Below are 23,182 nucleotides of genomic sequence, written 5' to 3'. Positions count from 1 at the left end.
ATTCTCTTCGTTCGCGCCCCAGAAAGGTCCCACATTATTTGCACTTCGAAAATTAGCCCTTCTAGTTACGGCGGTCGCCACGAAAGCTACGGTTCCACTTGAGAATGCATAGAACGGGCGGCGTGGTATCACGTCGGATACGTCCAAGACCGCCACTGGCGGCGCTGTCGCGACGGAGCAGCGCGCCCCATTTAGGTGTCGCACGGTCCCTCTCTTTCACCCTCATGCATTGCGAAAAATATATAGATTAAAACTTAAGCACTTTAAGACTCGTCATTTGTTTAGTTTGTGCCCATTCAAGTGCGTAGGAAATCAAATATTTTATTATTTTATATATTTTATATTCAAGTTATTTTAAATTGGAATGATTGACATATGTATTCAATGCTCATCAAATTGCTCTATCCCTCGAATGTGTCTTCATCATCAGATCTCGACGCCGTCTGGCAACGTAGTTGCCGCGTAGCAGACGCTGCTGGCTGCTACATAGACACCGTATAGGCGACGTGGCCTATCTTGCCTATCCCACTTCTGTTGCCGGTCGCTCAGTCATCAAGCAATGCGGCCGCTCTTGGTATTTGCGCTTTTTTGTTCCATTCACCAATTGAGATGCGAGGAACTGAAGATTGACGTCACGAAAGCTGTCGACAAGTGCGAAAGGAAAAGCAAAAGAAACGATCTATTGTCTGTTCACTACACGGGAAAGCTGCAAGACGGCACGGAGTTTGACTCAAGGTATTTGAAATCAGACATTGTGTCGGCTGCGCTCTAGACAGCTGCATTGTATGCACATATGTACTGTAGGTTACGTGTAATTATGGAGATTGGCTTCAGCACAATCGTTAATTGTTTGCGCCATCGCGGTCATGTGCAGAAATAGGCACTTGTACGAACATTCAAAAGTACGCATTTTACTAGGAAAAACTTTGGAACACACTTCTTCAAGCAGTTCATGAAAGGCTTGGGTTATGAACATTTTAAAAGAAATCGCAAAACTATTGTTCTTTACAGTCACGCAAGGAAAGAACCTTTCAAGTTCCAAATTGGTGTTGGCCAAGTGGTAAAAGGATGGGACCAAGGTCTGCTCGACATGTGCGTTGGAGAGCATAGGACACTGACCGTGCCTCCTGAGCTTGGCTATGGGGACAAAGGAGCAGGTAAGCTTCAAGCAAGTTCCTGTATTGTACACACAGTTGCCAAGCCTGGCGATAACCTCATTGTTGCAAAAGTGGAACTGCGTCCATGGTTTCACTCTGGACGCATGCAGGTGATCGTATTAAACCAAAGTCAACATTGATTTTTGATGTTGAACTGGTGAAGATTGAAGATGGACCTCCACCGGTCAATGTATTTAAGCAGATTGACTCTGACAAGGATGATCATCTGTCAAGAGAAGAGGTATTGTTCTTGAATCATCTCTGCTCACAACTTCTTTATGTACTCTCTCCGTGTAATCGGTCAATGGGATGAATGAAAATGGTGAGGTGTTTGCTAAAAAGAACGTAAAATGGCAGTGGCATACTACATACTAGACAGATCTGGAAAAAAAACGAGACAAAACTCTGAAAACGCAGTTTTTTTTTTTTGCTTGCAAAGTACTGATTAACCTCATCCACTATAAATGCTGTGGAAGAAACACCCAGACACTTGGCATTTTATTAAAGTTCATAGCAAAATCTAACAGATAAAGCAGCATACACACAGGCAAGCTGGTCCAAGATCCATAACGACGAAGCCCGAGTTCGGGCACAACAACGGGAAGTTGAGCTTGTGTTGTGTTGCGTAACATGCTGTTGTGCCCAATCTCGGGCTTCGCCGTTGTGGTTGATAGCAAAACGTCTATATTTTGAAGTACACTTATTATCACCACTGGCTATTATCATGCATGATACACAACTTCTTATGCAGGTGAGCAAATACCTCAAAGAGCAGCTGCCAGCAGCACAAGCAGCAGGGCTTAAGGATCTTCCTGAGACTGATAAAATGGTGGAGGACATCTTCCAGCATGAAGACAGGGATAGGGATGGCCTTATCTCTAAAGATGAATTTAGTGGGCCAAAGCATGACGAACTATAGTCATGCAACTTTACTGGTTGACAGCATTGTCTGTGGGTGGAACTTAGGTAATCATGCACAAAATTTTGGGTCACACAGTAGCGTAGCCAGAAAAATATTTCAGGAGGGGTTCTGCAGGAACTTTAAGTGGGGGAGAGGATTTCACCCTCGCTTTTTTCTGTCCCAAATGCACTACCAAAGGTACGGTTTCGGGGATGTTTGAAGCCCCAGACACCCCATCCGGCTATGCCATTGGGGCAGTATCACTCCTAGTGCTATGCAATATTGCCTTTAATGGCATTTCAGGAAGTTAATTATACATTCCTACAAACATGCATTTTTAACATCCTCTATATATTGTAACATACCAGCTCATATTCATTTAGGCGTTTACATAAACAACTAAGATTTTATCGGAGGTATGTGAGGGACTCACATTTGCCACACTTTTTTTCATTTTTTTTAGACACATCTTTTTTTTAGACACATCTTAAGGATGCTCAGGTAACTAAATTGCATCACAAATTTTACACTGAACTATACCCATGACACATGGCCACCGTAAAGGCCATTTCATTGAAGGAGTGTTATCTGAATGGTATTTGCATAGATTGAGAAGTTACCCGTCAAAAAGAACTAGTTACAAGTTAAGTTACTGCGTGAAAAATGTACCGTATTTTCACGCGTATTAGCCGCAGCTTATGCGCGATTTTTTCGCGGACGCTCTGCGGCTTATCCGATGGCTATTTTTCCCTGGTATTTTCCCCATACCCCGGATTAAACGAAAGGATACACAGTGCCTCATGTTTTTTGGAGCAGGACCGCCCTGCCAGTGCACAAACAATACCGAACAGGGGCGGGTCCACATTCGAGTGGACTGACCTTCCGAATACATTCCCCCACACAGCTTTAACAAAAGGGGTGACAGTGATTAATGTCTCCTGGAACACCACTAACTCCTCAATCCACGAAAAACATGCAACAAGGGCACAATCCGATCTTAGTAGAACAGTAGAACTGACCTCATTTGTTATACATTATGCAGACACCGGAATGTGGACCGCCGGGTTTATGGCCTTCACTACGGTCTCCTTTGTCGGCAGACCCACAGGAAGGGTTCAATACACCTGACATCGGGATAAAACGTGGTCAGCTAAGCGTCAGTTCTCATTTGACCAGAGCACCAGCATTCGTGGACACGGGCACGGCAGTTAGAGGTGAGGCATGGCTCCAACGCGAAGGCACAGCTACGACAACGGCTTCAAACTAAAAGTCGTCGATGTCGTGGACCAGTACGGGAATAGGGCAGCTGGCAGGGAGTACGGCGTCGACGAGCGTTGAGCGTCTCTATTGATTTTGTTTGTGCATCACTGGTTCAGCGCACAAAGCAGTCGCGTCATATTACCTGCGGTTTATCTGCGAGTGCGGCTTATCTGCAAAATGTATATAAAAACGAGTCCTGCGGCTTATCTGCGGTGCGGCTAATACGCGTGAAAATACGGTAACTATGTTACTAACGAAGTTCTTCAGCCTGAAATGCAACTCGCAGTTACTGAGTTACTTAAAAAAAAGAACGAGTTGCTTCCAAGTTTCTTCGGACATAAAATAGCATTATGCAGGTGCAGCGCGCGTGAGCGCAGTTGAGTTAGACCTTGAGTTGCCTGCGGAGGAGTGCGACACGCTTAGATCGTTTTCGTTTATGTCCAACAATAGACCTCTTCCTGTTTGCGACAGCGCCACAAATTTGGTAGAATTGAACTACGCTCGAAGTTAGGGGTGAACAAGGTCGCGCCCGAAAGCCACGGTCTTGAGGGGATTATGATATGGTCCCTTAAAGGGAGACGACCCTCGGTCCTGCTTTTCTTTCAATGGGAGGTAGTGAACAAGTGACCGTTCATGGAACCTAGCCCTTTCCTTCCGATTTGTTTCGGTTTCAGTCTGTCTACCAATGTCATGATGACGTTTCTCTGGTAGAAGTCTATTCGAATGCTTTGCATCTTACTCCCTGTGGGCGCACAATGGTTCAGCTTCATTTCAATGGCAGCGGTTCTTACTTCCTGAATAAAATACTGTCATTGATTGAATATCACATCTTATGGCAAAAAATGCCACGAAGGAACCGGAGAGAAAGCAAGAAAATATGTGGACGTGAGTGAAAAGCGAGTTAAAAGTAACTTGGAACTTAAGTTACTTTGGCAAAGTTACCTGAAAAAGGAACGAGTTCCTCTGAAAGTTACCACGGCGCAAAAGTAGCGAGTTAAGTTACAAGTTACCAAAAAAAGGAACTTAGTTACAGTAACGAGTTACCTCGGACTCTGGGTATTTGTGCCCACTGGCACACGGCAACTGGAGATCTCCTTTTGGCTACTGGTGTTTTTTGGGAAGGGAGATTGCAACTGAAAAGGCACAGCCTCAGATGCAGGGCAGCCAAGAACTTGAGGCTTGTGAATATGCAAACCTGAAAGGCATCTCTCTTATGAGCCATTAATAGAGTTTCTTGGAACGTATAAGATTCCCGTCATGCCTAATACGACAATTTTTAATTCACGTAATTAATAACGCTTGGAGCACTAAGGTCGTTGATACCTACGTAATGGATCCCCACCACAAATCAAGACTCATTTTCGTTATAAACTTCACAATCAGATACACCCACAAAATCCCCCCCCCCCCCCCCCACAGTATGTGCATATCATACTGCTATTTAGTTGTTTAATAACCACTCATGTGTAGCCACCTGAAATGTGATGCTTGCAAATATGTTGTGCTACTCTCCAGTTTTTGTCTGAACCTTTAGCGCCACACTTCTGGCTGCATGCACCAAGAGAATCGTAGAAGGGAAACCGGCAGCATCTGTGTGTCAGTATCGTGAACTCCTTTAATAAGGAGTCACCTTTCAAAGGACTTCTACTTGAAAGATGGTCTTTCCTGTCTGTGTGTCACGGGTATTAAACTTGCTAGGAACACGAGGAAGTTAATGCCTCCTCGTTAATGTTTTCGACAGTCAGGTTTTCTTCCGATATGATGCTCAAAATGATGTGTACATACAGAAAAATGTTTCTACAGGTATTTTTGTATGCAAGATGTATATAGGGTGTACAGTTTTATTCATTACAAATTTTTTATTACAAAAGAAGGTATGAGAGCTGCATAGATGTCGTTTTGCGGTTGAGTTATACGGCCAGGCGGACATCCTCTCGAGGAGAGTATGCAACTACAAAATGACTAATTACCTAAAATTCATTACATAACTCCTTAATGAGGGGATTTCAAGCAAAAGTGAGGTGGCAGAATGGGAGCAATCCTCGTTGAAAGCCATTCCATTTTCTAAAATTCATGAAATGTGTATTGTGTGTTGAAATACACATTGCCGAATGTTGGTACACAAATGAGCCGAAAGCACACTGATCAGGAGCACAGGGAGGACAGCTCTTGTTCCACGTCAGGAGGGCCACATGCTTTGGAGCGATGGTGGTGATTGGAGTAGGTGCTGATCTGCTGGCAAGATCATTTGTTTGGTGGCCAAAATAAACCAAAAATTCCCCCAATTAAAGAGTTAATTAATGAGTTTTTGGGTAATCTTGTAATTACATACTCTCTTTGAAAGGATGTCCACCTGTGAAAACTGCATCTGTATAGCTTTCATTGAGCTTTCTCATAAAGAACCTGAAACAGATAAAAATGAACACCCTGTATAGTCGAACACAATGTGCCTTACATCCGACCTAGGACTTAGCATGTGATAAGGTTGCATACCAAATAAATGGTACTCCTTGGTATACTGTCAAGATATCTGTTTTTCCTACAAAGATGTTTGCTTTGTGATTTCACAGATGTATGACCACAAAACAAAAAAGTTTATTTTGTGCACTAGAGTGAAAAAGTTACAAGAGCCCTTCTGGTTTGCTTTATATTGGATTTGACACAGAATGACACGACACATTGCAAAATAGAAAACAGTAGGCATGTGCAAATATTAAGGTTTTCGGAATTCCAAAATTATTGTACTATATTCAATTCAATTTAATGCTGCACACCTAACGCGAAAGACGGCACAAGAGGGGGCACAAAGTGAACGCTACTTAATATTCTGATTCATACGAATATGTCGCATATACATGGTGTACACATGCTCGTACCCATACAAGTGCTGCATGTGTGTCTGGTCTGGTTATAAAGCTATGCACTGCATATTGAATTCAGTTTTATAGCTATTCACTTCATGTTTGCTTTGGCTGTCTATCTATTTGCTTCGGTTATCTTTTATCTACTCGTTTTGGTATTAAGATAATTATTCACACATGCCTAGAAAACAGGCATGTTTACTTATGGAATCAAAGCTACCCCAGCTACCACACAATGCTGAGTGAGTATCTCTCTTCTTTTTTTTTTTTTTTTGGGTGTTAGCGCCGTGAAGCAACTGTGGCTATGAGTGACGTACAGATGTGGACAGACGGAGAGAGGATAGCACGAAGGAGTGGGGGACAGGGGGTTAGTATGCGTCCTGGGTCGACTTCAGGGGGAACTGTGCCGACATTCGCCTGGAAAGTGCTGAGTGAGTATCACTGCTGCCAGACTTCCCGTGCAGAGAGAAATGCATGTGGCGTGGAGAGTAACACAATATAATACATGATCCATATAAGCAGTCTCAGCACACAGGGTAGACTGATTTAAATCATCCCAATTTCTGATTTTAATCACTACTTAAACCACGATTTTTTGTAACAATTAAAATCGGTACCCGAACACTGTGAAACCCCTATTGTTTGGGCGATCCTAATTTCACAACTGAACTACTACTATTAACAAATTTTATTGGTGCTCGCATACACATACTGACACTTCGAAGACAGTGATACAATCACATTTTCACAATTGCATGCTATTAAGCATTTGAACTGGCTTACAGCACAAGCGTGTGCAGTAACACTTTAACTAAATAAGGCTAGGAAAATGTAAGGCATATTCTGCACGAAAGCTTGTCATTAAAACTAGATGTTCCTACCCTTGTTAATCTTCTGATTATGTCCTTCATGATGGCATCGATGGCATTTTTGAATTTTGTCTATTTGTGTATCACAAAGTGAGAAAATCAAGCTACAAACTTCAACAACTAGATTTCTTGAAATTTAGTCGCTGCGAACATGTGCCAGATCCACAAAAAATTGGTGACGCAAGATTAAATTGTATTACAGTAGTTTGAATTCAAAGGAAGAAAAAAATGAAGAAGGAAGCATAGGCCCAAAAATATTGTGTGTATATTTTACAAATACACATTTTGAGAATGCCAATACCAATAAATGGACATTAAAATGTCATGCTTGCATCAATCAGCTGCTTTGAAGAATTTAAATGAACTGTTTTGTTCATGCACTGCATGGGAAAAACTAGTAGATTGCAACGTTCTCGATTCCTATTCGATTTTACAACTTTGGTTACATAAACTGTCTGGCTAAAATCCAGCAGATTTCTGCTATTTAAGCGAATCAACTGCTTAGACCATTTCATCACAACTCATGTAACTCTTATAAGGATCTTCCACCACAAAGTTTAAAGTACCATTGTCAACATCATAGGAAGAGGGCAATGTGTCAAAGACATCATCTTCTGCAGTGCCAAAGGCTTACCTTATTATCTGGATTGCACGATGTCGGCTATGACATGATTTTGTTTCAACAGACCTTCGAACGATCCTAGTGTGATGTAGCAGCTCATTTGCTCCGGTCTATCAAACGCAAATGATTATTCACTTTGGTGCCTTCACAAATTTTCACAATCATGGTGCTTGTAGTAAAAAAAGAAAAAAAACCTGGTGAAAAAACTAGTTACATAATTTTTGCAACGCTGCAACAAGTTCTCTAGTCATGCTGTCGGCTAATTCCTTGCACTATTCACATGAAAGAATCATGCATGAACCTTTAGAATGTACTCAAATGCTACGAGACAAGACTAGGGCATCTGCTCCGCAATACGAAACACGTAAAATGTATGCGAGGGGGAAGCTTTTTGTCTATGCACTGCGAGATGGTACAACCTGACGGACTCAGCCAAATAGCTCACACAGACGCACACAGAATCGGCACGCAAGGATCAGATAACGCGAGCCGACAGGCATCCGGTATTTTGAACACCTGTGGTCCCTCTTAGCGCGCTCTCAGGTTTCCGGACGGCCGAGGAGAGAATCAGTTAACGTCTCGGCCTCGAGGTATTAAGCACGAGCCATATGCACTCTTTAAGTAAATTGTTAAAGTAAACTGTTCCCCTGCCTCAACTTATAGCACAAAGCGCAGACAAGCGTGTAGTATTTGTGGCTTGTATCTACGTGAAGTGCATATTTTTATCTGGTCGCTAATACGCCAAAAAGACCTTAATCATCATCATCATCATCATATTTTTATCTGGAAGGGACTACCAATTATTGACTACACATCGGAGACCAGCTACGTCCAGTACCTGCGCTATGAGGACGGAAATCCCTGAAGAATGCATATGAATAATACAGTCGACAACAAATTGGAATACACATTATGGAATATACCGTTAACGTGATGATGCGCTGTGAGGATAAGTTTCTTAGTCAACTTGTTTCCAATCTTGCATCGCTCAAGGCAAGGGATGCCCTTTTAGCCCTTTGTGCCTGCATTGGACACACGGTCATAGTAATAAAAATCAATCAGTCAATCAAGATTGTTTCAGGATATAAATAAGGCGTGTTTTTTGTTGGAAACCGGATATGTAATGATAATATTTTATTAATGCTAAAGGACAGCCGCAGCGGCCTTACATCAGACACATTGTCGCAAATTGCAACCCAGAAGCAGCCAGCAATATCATGCAAAAGGAAAACACGACATAAACTATGCTAAAAAATAAAACAAAAATCGACAAGAGTTAAGAAGAAACAGACAATTGGCTGTTCGACAAACGCGTGATTGCTTTTGTGTGTGTGTGTGCGTGGACGAATAGGAAGAAGCAAATAACCACTTGTAAACAGAGATCCCAAGATTTGGCAACGATAAGATCATAGGGACAGAATGCGCCTACATAAAATGATGACGAGTTGCGAAACGCAGCTCAGGGAGGAAAAATAATTCCCATATTCCCCTGTATTCGTATGCAAGCTGTATATTGAAGGAAGACCAGGTCCAAAAGTCAGTCTTCGCTGACACTCCGCAAGATTAGGGTCCGAGTAAAAGAGATAAATACTGTATGACATATAGCAGACATTAATTTTAGCCAAGCTCCACTATGTTCATTGACCGTTCATGTTTCGCAACTTTTTCACGCCAGCTGCTGTGCTATAAGTCCGCATCGTGATGTTCAACTGATTACTGACAACTATACTAAATACAAGGAATGAGTTCTAATTTAGAAACAACAGATTGAGCAGGAAGTTGGATGGATTGCTGTGAAAGCCCTCTCTCAAATATGTGATCGACGGGACGATACAGCAAGAAGGACGAAAACTTTACGACAACGTGCCTCTCATTCACACTAACTTAGTAGTCGTAGCAGATTACCACATAGAATTGGTTTCCATTTGATCTTCTCCTTTGACTTTCTATGGAGGCGGCTTCAAATTAATCGCTCTTTTTGAACGGCGAAACTAGCACAGCACTGCTAGGCGCTGCTGGCTGGTACCAGGGCATTACGCAGCGTTTCCCCTCGAGGGGCCGCCGCCGTCGACAGGAAACTCTAGCGCACAGTGCCCTATAATGATGTGGTGGGTCATTCTCCGCCGTTATGGCGGTACACTGCCCCATTGCGATGAAGATCCTCCTTGAAGTGCAGAAAAAGCATGTTCTTCCATAGCTGAACAGTTGGACCGATGCATCTTATATTCCTTTGCCACAGTACTGTCCGAGAAGGACTTCTCATAAAGTTCCCCCGAGATGATCGGCGGTCAGCACTGAACTGGGTTCAGCAATAAAAAGCGCTGTCCTACCTTCAGTCTCATGTGCTGGATCGACTTTTCTCAGGGCGATGCGAACTGTCTGTTGACCGGACGTGAAATGTCTTGATGCTTTTCTGTGCTTTGCGCTCTCTCCATGCACCTTCAGGTCTGAGTACTGAGCACACAGCCACAGAATCGGCACTCCACCGTTTCTGTCCAATCTGCCGCCGTTCTGCACCGTAGCCGTGCACTTAGCAGAGGGTCCCGGAGCCATTCCTTGCAAAATTTTTGCTTGCAATTCATTTTTGGCATTTTAGCAGAATAGAAGAGCGCACACTGCAACAGACGCTAGGTGAAAGTGAGAAAGGAAGCCGTGGACACAACTCCACCTCCCAATGGGTAGACTTTGTAGGCTACTACAAGAGGGAGCAACATGTCCTTACGCATTACTTTAATTCGTGTTCTGGTGCAAAATTTTGGGTTATAAGTCATCATATCCACTTGTAAACAATGCTGTGCTGGGTGACCACCACATGTAAGGCCTTAGTAGTTAGGGTCCTAATTTTGTGCCCTAAGGACTGAGCAAAGTCCCTTCTGTCCGTATGGCGCGAGATCACGGCCCTAACTACTAAAGGGTCAGGCCTTAAACGATGTTCTCTGACCGGGGCATTAGTGGTGTGTGTTCTCCAAAAAGGTCAAAGCGGTTCTTGCAGAGGAGGAAAGAGAGCGAGTCGAAAGTGAGCTTCTTGAGTGCAAACTGCCGTCAGATAGCAAAATTTCAGGTGACTGGTTTCGGTTTGGTAATTAGCATACTCTAGGGAATAAATTGATTTTTCGGGCTTTAGAGCCAAAATGCGGCGAAAGTCTGAATCCGCTAGAATCCCCTAAATTCAGCCAGGACCCCGTCAGAAATTCCGCTAGCCGCTAAACAATTTTTTTTCCCCCGCTAGATGCAAGTTGAATCCGCCAGATCTGGCGGGAAATCCGCTAAGTTGGCAACACTGCTTGCGCCACCAGTGGTCGTAGAAAACTCGAATAGTGGGGCAACACGCTGCCCGGTCACATTGAGACCAGGCGAAAAAAGTGCTAGCTGGTAAATTCTGGGTGCTCGGAAAGCGCCACGTGAACATACGAGATTCCTTCAATTTGACCAAGTGAACGTGACTGCTCGGGGTCTGGCAAAAAAAACTGCCACAAAATGACCACACGAATTCACCAATAGTTCGCAAGAGCAAACCCCGGCACGTAGCAGCCGCCGAACCAGCAAACGCAAAACAAAAGCACAACAGACTCAGAAACTTAATCGTGTTATTCACAGTCTAGCAAATGTGGTCTTTTGCCGCTATTACACAGATGATTTACTGATGTGTGTATTCTCTGGTATTTTGCATTTCCAGTTGGGTACTTGATGGAAAAGTGCCAAACAAAAGTGCTTAAAGCACAGTACAAAGTACACAAATTGAAATTTACTCAAAGGAAAATATGGGTACTCAGAAATTTACTTAAAATGGTACTTTGTGTACTAGTACATGAAGTACTCCCACTACTGTTTGGTAGTGTGGAATGCATCATGTAGGAAAACTGATACACAACATGCACCAACAACAAAGGTTTAATCAGCTTGAAAGCCTAACTGCACACGTTACCCAAGGTATACTGAGGTTAGTATGCATCCTCGGACAACTTCAGGGGGAACTGCCAACATTTGCCTGGAAAGTCTGCCTGAAAACCCAGGGAAACCCCAGACAGCACAGCCAGTCTGGGGATTCGAACCAGCGTCACCTCCCAGTCTCGGCGTGGAAAGCAGTCATCCTAACCACAATACCATGGGAGTTGGTCAACCTTTGCTTTAAGGCAACTTTAAATGCTTTTTTATTGACATACAATGTTCCATGTGTTGTTAGGATGTATAATCCTGGAACACACACCACAGTGTAACAAGAGCAGTTTTGAAGCATGCTAGTCCATGTACTTGAGCTCCAGACAGTTCATGATGAAGCTGAACACAGCTGTCAATTCATCTATCTGTAAAGATAAAATAATAAACAAAAATTTACCACATGCATCCACCACACATACTACACATCCATTTTTGATGCAGCAAAATTTTGAATAAGGGTTTCATTCCAAAGAAGGAAATTATGGATTTTTCCAAATTATTATATCAGTGTTTATGCAGCTTGCCTGTATTTGTGCCACCTTATCTGCCACCTTATCTGCTACATGACCTAGTAACATTAAAGGTTGGGGATGCACAAATTACTATGCATGTACATCATTCCTGCCAACTATCCTGTCTAGTCAAAGACCTGTAATAATGCAGCCGACTATAGAAACAGCACACCTCTTCACACAAAGGTACACCTGTTCAAAAGTAAGAGCTGCTTCAAAAGTTTAAGACGTATCATTATGTGCTAACTACAGTCAAACTCCTTTATAGCGAACACCTTTTTAACTAAACTACAACTACTGCAAATTTTTTTTGCCGTCCCGCTGGAGCCTATAGGTCCAATAATGGACATTCTTTTTAACGAAAATACCTTTACTGCGAATTTTTTTCTGCTGTCCCTGAGTTTCGTTGTAAAGGAGCTTGACTGTACTGTGCAGACAAGACTGTATCAGATATGCAAAGTAGCTGGTGTATGATTATGAATGTCACTTGTTCTGTGACACTAGCTCTCATCAATTGGCCAAGACTGATAAACCTAAAGCCATAAAGTCTGTGTGCAAGAAGAAGGAAAAGACGTAGAGGATGCGACACTGCATGAAATTATCCAATGAACCACCAAGATGGCAGCGTGTAAGCATGGTAAGTAAATTATGTCAAGTGTTAGTTTCCTGAATTTGGCCAATCACTGTACAATTGTGCAAGTTATGTGGTGCCACAAATTACACAAGTAAATATGTGACATGCGTATGTAAAACAAAATATAATAATAATAAGGAAAAAAAAAGCGAGGCGGACTGAAAAGTCCTAGCTTACCACTTTTGATATGGGCTTGCCTCTACCATGCCCTGCTTTAACTTCTACATGGATCATCAGAGGGTTTACCTGTAGAAAAAAATTAACACAAATTATCTTAATGCAGTCAAAATCACAGCAAAAGCGTCCTACCACACCTGCTTTTCAGAACTGCCTATTTTTTCTTGCAAAGTTGCTATATATTTGAGCGAATGGCAAGGCACAACCCGATCGTCATGATCTGCAGTGAGCAGTAACATGCTTGGGTACTGTGTGTCTCCTTCGGGAACCTTCACGTTATGTAGAGGGGAGTAACTGTGGAATAAAGGGCGAGTTGTGTTTGTGGATATGTTCTGCAGGAAATAGTTGTATAGCTGCTTCATCAACAAAATAGGTACTCACGTGTACAAGTAGTGGAATGCCTTATCATCATCAGAGTTTAGGTAGTCTGATGACCACGCATAGCCAATCGTGAACTTGTGGAAACGGAGCATGTCCATCACTCTAAACAAGAAAAAACAAAATTGCTGTACACCCACAAACACAATAGTATTGTTAGGAAAAATAATATCATCATATTCTGGCATGACCTCACTCTTGCAAGCTCATTCATTCTGAGTTCTGCCCATAGTGGCATTCCTTGTGCATTTGGTGCCAAACACTTGGACTACAAATGCATTACATACGGATGAGGCTCGGTACTTCCACTTCACAAACGCAGATACAGTTGAGCTCATTTACAACAGTACTAACAGGAACCTAACGTCTGATTACTGTATTATACAGGGTGTCTTTTCTTTTTCTTTTTTTCAATACAGATTTTTTATAAAAAAAACTATAAGGGCTATAGACACCCTGTTTTCACTTCTATCATCTCTGGGCCGGCGGACGTTCTTGGCCATCTGTTGCTCAACCGTCAAATGACTAATTACCTGAAAATCGTCAATTAACTTTTTAATTATAAAAGCTACGAAGTTGTCCAAATGAGAACATCTGTGCCCTTCGGCCACCTCATACCGTAGCTGTTTTCAGAACAAAAATCTGTTTGATAGATCGTCCGCAAAAAATTTGTGAAGGAATACCATTTTTTTCTTTATTTTGTTCATTGCGCATCATTGGGGACGCATCTTTCCTTCAACCCCAATGTGAGAGGATGAAAGAGCACACTATCGCCTCTTGCCTCCTGGAGAAAGATTAAAAGAAAACAGAAAATGCAACCAAAGATAAGGGCAGTTCGGATAGCGTCACCCGATACATTTGTTTTTGTTTTGTTCCCGCAAGTTAAAGCTCATCTTCGACGCATGAGGCGACACTGCGCTCCTTCACCATCTCACATTGGGAGTGAAGGGAAGACGCGTCTCTAGAGATGCGCAATGAACAAAATAAAGAAAAAAAAATGGTATTCCTTCACGAATTTTTCGCGGCCTATCTATCGAAAGGATTTTTGTTCTGAAAACGGCTACGGTATCAGGTGACCGAAGGGAACAGATATTCTCATTGGAACAACTTTGTAGATTTATAATTAAAAAGTTAACTAACGATTTTAGGTAATTAGTCATTAGACCGTTGAGCAACAGATGGCTAAGAACGTCCGCCGGCCCAGAGATGATAGAAGCGAAAACAGGATGTCTATAGCCCATGCAGTTTTTTAATGAAAAATCTGTATTAAAAAAAAAAAAAACCTGTATATAGGGAGTGACTTTTTTGGGTTAAAACCAATTTCTCCCTGAATTCCAGTCACTATGAAACCCTCAAGTGACGTTTCCACTAAAGACGAACAAAGGTTGCTACGTTTAACGCATGTAAGAACGGATCACTTACGTTCCCAGAAATGCGCCCATGTTGTCAGCACTGTCTGTGCTTTCGGGGATTAGCACTGGTAGGTCACCCACAAAAAGATTAGGAAAGGACTTAATAGACAAGAGGAGAAAAAGACCCGATAACACCTGAAGGCACAATTACCGCCCGATTTCTCCCCAAATTTCAGATTTAAAAATACCACCGCGATCCCCCCCCCCCCCCAAATCTGAGAAAGGCATTTAACCCGAAACAGTCACTCCCTAATTATATACTACGTATGACGCTTCACGAAATCGCCAGCCGAGATCATGTCAGCAAAGCAGAATGGTAGAAGTAGAATGCCACTGAACAAGTATGCCCATTTGTTGAAGCAAAAATATTTTAACTGGTTCTTCATTGAAGTGTCTTTGTGTCACATTCCATGAAATCTTTTCCAGCAACAACGTAACTGCCGAAACCACGTGAGGCTCCGCAGCTCTTGAGATCGCTGATCGTGTCCATTACTCGCCGTCGCAGTGTCGTCATATAAGTCATCATTGTTCTCACAATGGGGGCAAAGTTGTCCATATATTTTGTAATGGACAACCGTCCATGCCTTGTAATGGGGACAACTGTGCCTTACTCACAGGTACCCTAATTCATCCGCGCATATTTGAGTGGCGATGCGCAAATCTCTGCTACTTCCACTTTTGCAGCCTTGTAAATACATGTACATAAACAATTCTTTTTGGTCGCACAGAGTAGCTCATTTTCTCTGCTGTAAGACCAAAATACATCGACAGACAGCTGCCATCCTGTTTCAGCACGCACGCGGAGTGGGCCGTGTTTTGACGCGCTCATCGCCAGTGTGCACCATTTCAAGCAGAATTCTTTTTGCAGCAAAGTAAAGGCCTAGCATCGGACCATGTCCTTGCAAAATATAAATAAAATCAAAAGTGGTCTTTTAGAGAAACGGTGATGCAAAGTCCTTGTTTTTTCGAAAGATACCCAACTTCTTGCTTGTTTCAGCAGATGCCTGCAGATAGTATGCACACGAGATATATACCAAATGATAGAGCATTAAAATCTCAGTAAACCGATGGCAAATATAACATCGAGCAACGTCTACAGTCAGGGAAATGATGCATTGAAGTTGGAACAAGATTGCGCACTGGAGGATATTCGCCATTTTTTGTATAACACAGTGTTGCACTTGTCCTGCAGGGCTGTGTGTATACTAGAGCATAAAGGAAATTTGCAAGAATATCTTTTAGAACTCAGGGGACATGTGCATGCAAAAATGGCAAAATGAAACTCTCAACTTGAGGGCCAGATTTTCTTTATTTTTTTGCACAAAAACTATTTGGTAGAAATGATTCATTTAGCTGCTGTTTATCATCATATACGATGATCTTCTAAATATATATATAAAAGAAAATCCAGGAAGTTGATGGGACCTGCCAGCATGATCTGACGTGAAATGAGCCAACTGGCGAATAATAATAATAATTAGAGCCTGAAGTTTTCGGGAAATATTTTTTTCCCGAAGTAAAAAATATTTTTTTCCCGAAGCAAAAAAAGTTTTCCGGAAGTAAACATGTGCTCTAAATTCATGTGAATTCAGGTGGAAAAACTTCCAGTATGCTAAATTCGGGGAGAAATAGGGCTCAGTTACTCAAACTAACTGTACTGATTTGGTAGAAATGGTGATGTAACTGCATTTGCTGCCAAACAGGTTAGTGTGCATTCCTGCAGATGTCTCAGTTAGGGCAGTTTGACAGGTAAAAATCGGGTTTCACCCTAAAGAGGCAACCTTCAATTTGGGGAAGAATGGGGTTCAACCATAGAACTTCAGGCTCTAATAATAACAATACAGTGGAATCCCACTAAACGGAAATTGCTTTAACGGAACAACAGCAGGTTGTTTGGATTCATATTTATGCAATGCAAAAAATTTCCCATTAAACGGAATGACAATCTTTACACCACTGGGTAAGCGGAAGAGAAAACGGAACTGACTGAACATTTCAAAGCATCATCACTACGCACGTGGCAGCTTGAGCTCTCTGCTTCCTGTACGGCCATGATTAGGATCAGTTCGTTAACAGTAGTAAATGCCATTTCCAACGGCATCGCAGAAGCATGCACCTCATGCTCTTGATCGAATCAATATCGAGTTATCAACAATTTTGAGAGTGTTGCTACACAAAAACGGTGCTTATGATGAAGTAAGGGATGCCAAAAAGTACGCTAACAAGAACTCTTAGCCAAAAGGACAAGCTGTGTGGTGCCTTTAGTGCTTCATGATTTGGGCTGCAAAGAAAAAGACTTGGACTCTGTGACTCCGAAGAGCTTAAAAATGCTTGCTACTGTGGATAAAGTGTGCCCAAAGTATGAATATCCGAATGAGTGGGCCAACTGTTCGTGTGAAGGTGGAACATCTCAATGAGGACTAGAATAAAGTTGAAAATTTTGTGTGTATTCCTCGTCTTTGATGCAGTAATGTGCATAAAGACACCTTACAGCTTCTGCACTCCTGGAAAACACCATTTAACATCTCACACACAACTCAGTAAATGGAACTCCTGATAAACGGAACAGATTTTCCAGGTCCCTTGAGGTTCCGTTTAAAGAGATTCCACCGTACAGTTAGGGTGACCTCCGTTACTTTTCATGAGTGCCCTTTGAAGTTGCGCATTCTATCCCTCAGGTGCAAAGCATGCACCTGAGCCCCGGTTAATCCCACTGTGCTCTCACTTGAATGCTCCTGAAGGGTATGGCTCTTGAAAGCGCCTCTTTCGTTTGTTTACAATGAAAAAATGGAATCATGGCTCTCAATTCTTACATGCTTTACCGACCACCAAGAGAATCCTGATCACTATATGTGAGGCAGGCTCTTTCATGACATTAATTACCTCAAAACCTGAGCTGACGGGAAGCACCAACTTGATAGTAATATTGGAGTTACCGTTACACTATTGAAGATTGCAATAAATGGGATGGACAGTATGACATAACACATCTACACTTTTACCACTGGCTTCTTCAAAACACAACAAAGCTTTTATCTATATCCTCCAGAAGTAAGGGCATTGTTTCACAGATTAAGTAAAGTTGTTAAAAAGAAGAAAAAGAAACACATCACTGATGGACCTCACCCAACTTGAGCTATACCACAGGCAAAAAGGTCAGGCCGCTGATTACAGCATGCTGCCACCAGCAGGCCTCCGTTCGATGCACCTTGGATCACCAATCTGAAAGGTTTAACATAAATGTGTAACGTACAAAATGTAAGCACTGTTAAGTTAGGCTCTTTAATTACAGAGGTACAAAGCTATCTTAGGTGTACATCTTTATTAGTACTACTGTGATAGTGATTTTGGAACAAACATGCTTTGCTCTTCCCTAGACAGGAAATGGCTACATATTCCAATTATATTCCCAGTCTACAGTTCCACCAAATGTGGAACTAGAAAGAAACTCAGAATTAACATATCAAATCATTTAAATGAGGCAGAGTGATATTCAAACCTAAATTTAAACCAAGCATTCCCTCAACATACACTGGCACGAAAAAGGAGAAAAACATGCCGTTTATATTTGATAGGTTTCAAAACATTTCAATCAGAATACGGCAAGTTTATGGTAAGTAACAAGGATATGCAGGAAATGGCAAGACAGGCAGTTATGTAACTCCAAAAATATGTATCAGTGGAATGATGCACTGTCCCTGCAAGAGTTTGAGATTGATTTGAAGAGTCTCTGCTGAGTGCATAACAGAACATACACAGCAGTAGAGGGGCTAGCTGACTATGGCACAGCACACAATTTCAAGGACCTCTCTCAAACAGGAGAGGAGGATGTGAAAGGGAGGTTGCTTCTATTACACTTTGCTCTGCAACCTAAGTCATCGACAGTCTCAAAAACAAAGCTGTGCTTGCCTGACGTCTTTTATCCCAGAGCTCGTGTGAGAAAGCTCATCATGATTTATGAAGTACGATTTCTTCAGGAAAACTGTTTTCAATCCAAAAAATGGCACAAGCTTTAGGCCAGCATAATATCACATCTGGACACCAAAAGCACTTGCTGGGGTGGAGAACAATTACATACTGGGCATGTACACTAAACTAGTTTGTACTTGGAACATCCCTACATGTGACACTGTACCCACCACTAAAGCAAACACAACTTGCATTTATTATTAGATAAAAAGGCTTCAATCCTGGTGATGCATGGCATCACCATTGAAACGTATGACTAAAGAACAGATTTTGAAAATCATTGATGAAGTGGTACAGCTGTACCGTGCAGGTAGGGGGTGTCTATTATGGAGGAGAATTCATATCCGTTAGGTGCCAATATTGATGCTGTTCCTGCTGGAGAATTGGGGGCACCACGGAAGCTACTAACCACTGTGAAGAATGCAAGATTTGAGCTAGGACTTTTTGTTGAAAGCATACTTTTTGATAAAAGAAAGACATTTGAGTGTCATGCAATGAGTGTTGTCAGATGAACTGTGCACAAAAACAATGTAGTTCTGGTAGTAAGAGGACAAAAATATGATTACATGTAATTGATGTGACTGTGATGATGCCTGCAGAGCACCTTGTCATTGAATAATCTTGAAAGGCTGTGGCACAAAACTACACCAAACTAAAACAGCTAAAATGTGTATGTTCTCTCAATAAATGTGTACCTCCAGTTATATTCGATTTGCTGTACCACTGCACTTCTGTTCACATGATTTGGCAATTTGACAAAGGTAACACACAATGAGACTCAGAAATGACAATCAAATGCATTTTCATCATAACTATTACAAATGGTCTCAAGTCAGGTTGTCTACCAAATATAATACTTTCCAAATTCCCTGACTTAACATGGTGGATTCCCTCACCATAGCCAAGATTTCTGTTTATCCGTAATTGCTATCAGGCAATCAAGACCGACTGCATTGTTAAGCATGAACTAAAGAGTTCCAGGCAATGGCCAGGGTGATAAGGTGGTCACATCATTTCACCCATGTGCGGGGCACGCATCTGTAGTGGACAAGTTTCGACATGACATGTGCATCGAAAGAAGACGCAGTATCTCAAATGTTGAGTGCATGCAACGATAAGTGGTTGACAAAACTGGTTCGTGCGTTCCTGCCTTTATTACTCTGTTTGTAAAACGTGATACACAAGTTGTTCACTATGAAAAAAAGGCATATTCATTGAAAGAAAGCAGAACCTAAAACAGGTTGGGGACACTTCACGTGAAGTTAACATTTCTTTAATACTCCCCCAATATAAGTGCTATAATGAGGTCTCGTACTGTTATTTCTGTGGCAACCTTCTTTTTCTGCGGCTGAGCTCATACAGTTTGGGCGATTCCGAAACTTAGCCAATACTACCTTCACAAGTACTGTGCACATAGAACCACCAAAGTTTCATTCACAATAACCAAGTTGTTTTCAAGGAATTCGTCGAAAAGTGCCGTAATAGCAGACGACGAAACCTGCGCTTCTCTCATGCATACGTCGGCCTGTGGGTACGTCGTCGTTGTCATGGTAATTGTAACTTGCAGAAGCATCTTGGGTTGAGTCATCCCCTTTGCTCTTGAAATGGGGACACTCAGGCATATACCTCTGTGAGCGGAGAATGTAGTCCAAGCCTAGACTATGGGGTCTCCAATAATGTGGCACATAATCGGATACGTGGAAGCTAAGTCGCGAATGTATGTATTTGTCTTTCTATGTTGTTCCAGCCTCAAAACATCAGTTCTCTCACACTCTCTAAGTCACGTGTTTTCTTTCCGCGAGTATTTAATGCAGTTTTTAAATAAACACGCACTCCTTCTCCATGTACGTCGTCAGCGACACTTAATTTTGAAACATGATCAGTGTGCAACGGAGAGTGTAGTGGAAGCGCATGTAATATATTTTTGGTCGGAACTGTAATGAGACCACGCGCGCCGATGGCTGGCGACTTCAGATTTGTGATTGTGGGTGAGGTTGTCCTGCGACTTTTAACTTGTCTCTGAGGATTAACGTAGTTGTTCTAAACCACCATGTTTGCGACTTCTTAGAATGTGCGTTTTTCACCTGAGAACTGAAACAAAATGTACGAGAGTTGCCGCGGTCCCCAGTCACTTCTGAAAGTCTTCTGCTCATGCCGATGCACTAGCGCGCGCAAAAGCAGACGATTTCTGTATTCTATCACGGACTTTCCCGCAGGGCGACGTGACCTTTCTTATTGTTGCCAACACAGATCGTGGCATGCTCTGCAATCTTTATCAATTTAATTCAGTTATTTAATAACTGTGACGTGTTTTGTCGGGTAAATTCGCAGTATTACATTTTGAACAAAGGGCAATCGAATCGTACACTTTATGAGAAGGGCAGGGGGTACGAGACCGTCCCTTTAAAGCACATCTTGCTTTTCTTCCTTCTTTCTTCGAAGGTCTTCCTGCAACTTCATATTGCCACCGATGCCACGGGAACTATGAAAATGTTTGTTGTATCCGATTTTCGTTGTGACAGTATGATACAAAAAACTGTAAACCCCGCTTACAGATTCTGGAATATGACGCAAGCTGTATCAGCAATTCATATGACGATGTCAAGATGCAGTAAACTCCAAATGCATTTGAAAAAAAGAAACAGTGATTTTGTGCTACTTCATGGTGCAGCATTATGTACAATGATGCAACGAAAGGCCTCAGAGTTCTTCTTCAGACACCGTCAGGTGCGCCAACAAGCCATTTTCGTGCCCAAGCATAAAGCCTTCCGCTTTCAAGACGCTGCTGCGTTGATCCGACAGTAAACCAAAAGTATGTGGACACACAGGCAGGACGTTACGGGAAACAAACACAAGTAAAGTGAAGGGCCCCAATGCGAGTGAGGGAGTGACAGAAAGGGCAGGAATGCACAGCTAACAGAGACTTCCCTAGTTTATTGGGGTCACCGTCGCTGCCTTTTCACTGAGAAAGGTAAGCCCGTCAACAGCTTGCGGGGAAGGGACATTGTCTGCTGCGCGTCACGAACATCGGAAGGGCAGCAGAATTCGGAGGTCAAGCTGGGACACCTGGTGTTAACCGATAATTCCACAGATGGAGGGGAAGCTTAGTTCGCTATAAAAACAAAATTGCCATAGGAATAAAACGTGACCAACCAAACTGAAATACAACTTCGCAGTAACCGATAATTTGTAGTAAGCGAGTTCGCTGTAACGAGGTTTGACAGTATCGACCTTTTCTATCGAGCCACCTGCTGCCAAGACAGCATCGTGCACTACTTGCTGGGCAATTAATGACTTTTCCCTTAGGTTCTCTACAAGGCACTCTCTGTTCACAGAAAATCCTCTTTCCACAGCAGCATTACCATGGGACATGCAGAGAGTCATATGAGCAAATCTTAGTTTTTTTCTCATTGTCGCAGAGCTCTAGCCACAAAGTGTTCAGTCTGTCGTCTTTCCCGTTAAAACTTTTCAGGCGTGCCCGAGTAGATGAGAGCACACATACCTTGATATAGGAACGCTGGGCCTGCTCAGCTTCGAGGTTAGTCAACCACTGATTCTCTGTGAGCACCTCAAGAGCAAGAGTGAGGTGTTTCTGGCTGGCTTCCTGGGACAATGCACAATCTGGGTTCAAACAGCTCATGTCCCTTGTGACCTCACAACAAGTTTTTTTGAGCATGCCTTGACAAAGGTGATGTAATCCTTCTTGAGGTTCAACATGGTAAGCTGTGTCTGCTTGAGAATCTTGCAAAGCTTAGTTTTTGCAGCAAGCCCAATGTCAAAAGCTGCCACAGAAATAATGCTGTCAGGATTGTTAAGGTCCACCTTAAACAACCTTGGAACGTGTGTGCACTGTTCCGAACATTCCTCTTGAGAATTCTGGCCAGGAGAGACCTCAAAATACTTTCCAGCACACTTGCAGGAAATGGAAGCATGGGTTGTCAGTCTGGAATCCTGCAAGAAATGGCTCAAACTCTTCGGCGATAGACAACATGAATGGGAGTTTAACCGGGAGCACCTGGTCTTCCACTGCCTTCTGAACGGTACCATAGCTGATACGGACTGGCGTAACAGACATGTTTTTTCAGCAGTCAACATACTTGAGTCAATTTGGAAGCACCGCGAATGCCCTCAAGATGACCTCATCTGCACATGTATGGCCAAGGAAACATGATTTGAGGTATTGTGTCCTCACTGTGGAGTCATCCGTGTCCCAGTACCTGACAAGCTTGAACAATCTGTTCTTTCTCCGCCACTTTGTTCAATGACTCATCAAATGAAACTACCAAGAATGGTGCACGAAGGAGGCTTGATAGCAACTGCTTTTGAAAGTACATGAGGCGATTCCATAGCAAATTGTGTAGCCCATTTTGTCCTTTCCCAATTTCATCTTTGCAGGAGTTTCACATGATGGAAATATCAATGGAAGCAGCAGAGCCAAGGCTACAGCAGAACAAAAAGAGGTGTGTGTCGTTATGGAATTCATGCACCAAA

General features: G+C 42.5%; 2 protein-coding genes across 2 annotated transcripts in view; one reads left to right on the top strand and one right to left on the bottom strand.

The window, feature by feature from the left end:
* The first annotated feature begins 474 nt into the window (after nucleotides 1-474).
* Nucleotides 475-5,832, top strand: LOC135394436 (peptidyl-prolyl cis-trans isomerase FKBP2-like). The gene is made up of 4 exons (XM_064625174.1): nucleotides 475-735; nucleotides 1,012-1,157; nucleotides 1,268-1,398; nucleotides 1,909-5,832. The coding sequence occupies exons 1-4, from the start codon at nucleotides 560-562 to the stop codon at nucleotides 2,074-2,076; spliced, it is 621 nt and encodes a 206-aa protein (XP_064481244.1). The 5' UTR covers nucleotides 475-559; the 3' UTR covers nucleotides 2,077-5,832.
* A 5,971-nt stretch (nucleotides 5,833-11,803) lies between these two features.
* The window catches only part of LOC135394432 (prolyl endopeptidase-like), an 88,436-nt gene continuing 77,057 nt past the window's right edge, over nucleotides 11,804-23,182 (bottom strand). The window contains exons 15-19 of the mRNA XM_064625171.1: nucleotides 17,849-17,944; nucleotides 13,314-13,415; nucleotides 13,070-13,226; nucleotides 12,933-13,001; nucleotides 11,804-11,974 (exon numbers count right to left, since the gene is read on the bottom strand). Coding sequence (XP_064481241.1) covers nucleotides 11,909-11,974; nucleotides 12,933-13,001; nucleotides 13,070-13,226; nucleotides 13,314-13,415; nucleotides 17,849-17,944 — 490 coding nt within the window. The 3' untranslated portion in view covers nucleotides 11,804-11,908. The remainder of the gene's footprint in view (nucleotides 11,975-12,932; nucleotides 13,002-13,069; nucleotides 13,227-13,313; nucleotides 13,416-17,848; nucleotides 17,945-23,182) is intronic.

This window comes from Ornithodoros turicata, chromosome 5 (assembly GCF_037126465.1).
Source record: "Ornithodoros turicata isolate Travis chromosome 5, ASM3712646v1, whole genome shotgun sequence".
Lineage (NCBI taxonomy): Eukaryota > Metazoa > Arthropoda > Arachnida > Ixodida > Argasidae > Ornithodoros > Ornithodoros turicata.
The sequence above is the reverse complement of the archived record's forward strand: the minus strand, read 5'-3'. Positions and strand labels throughout refer to the sequence as shown.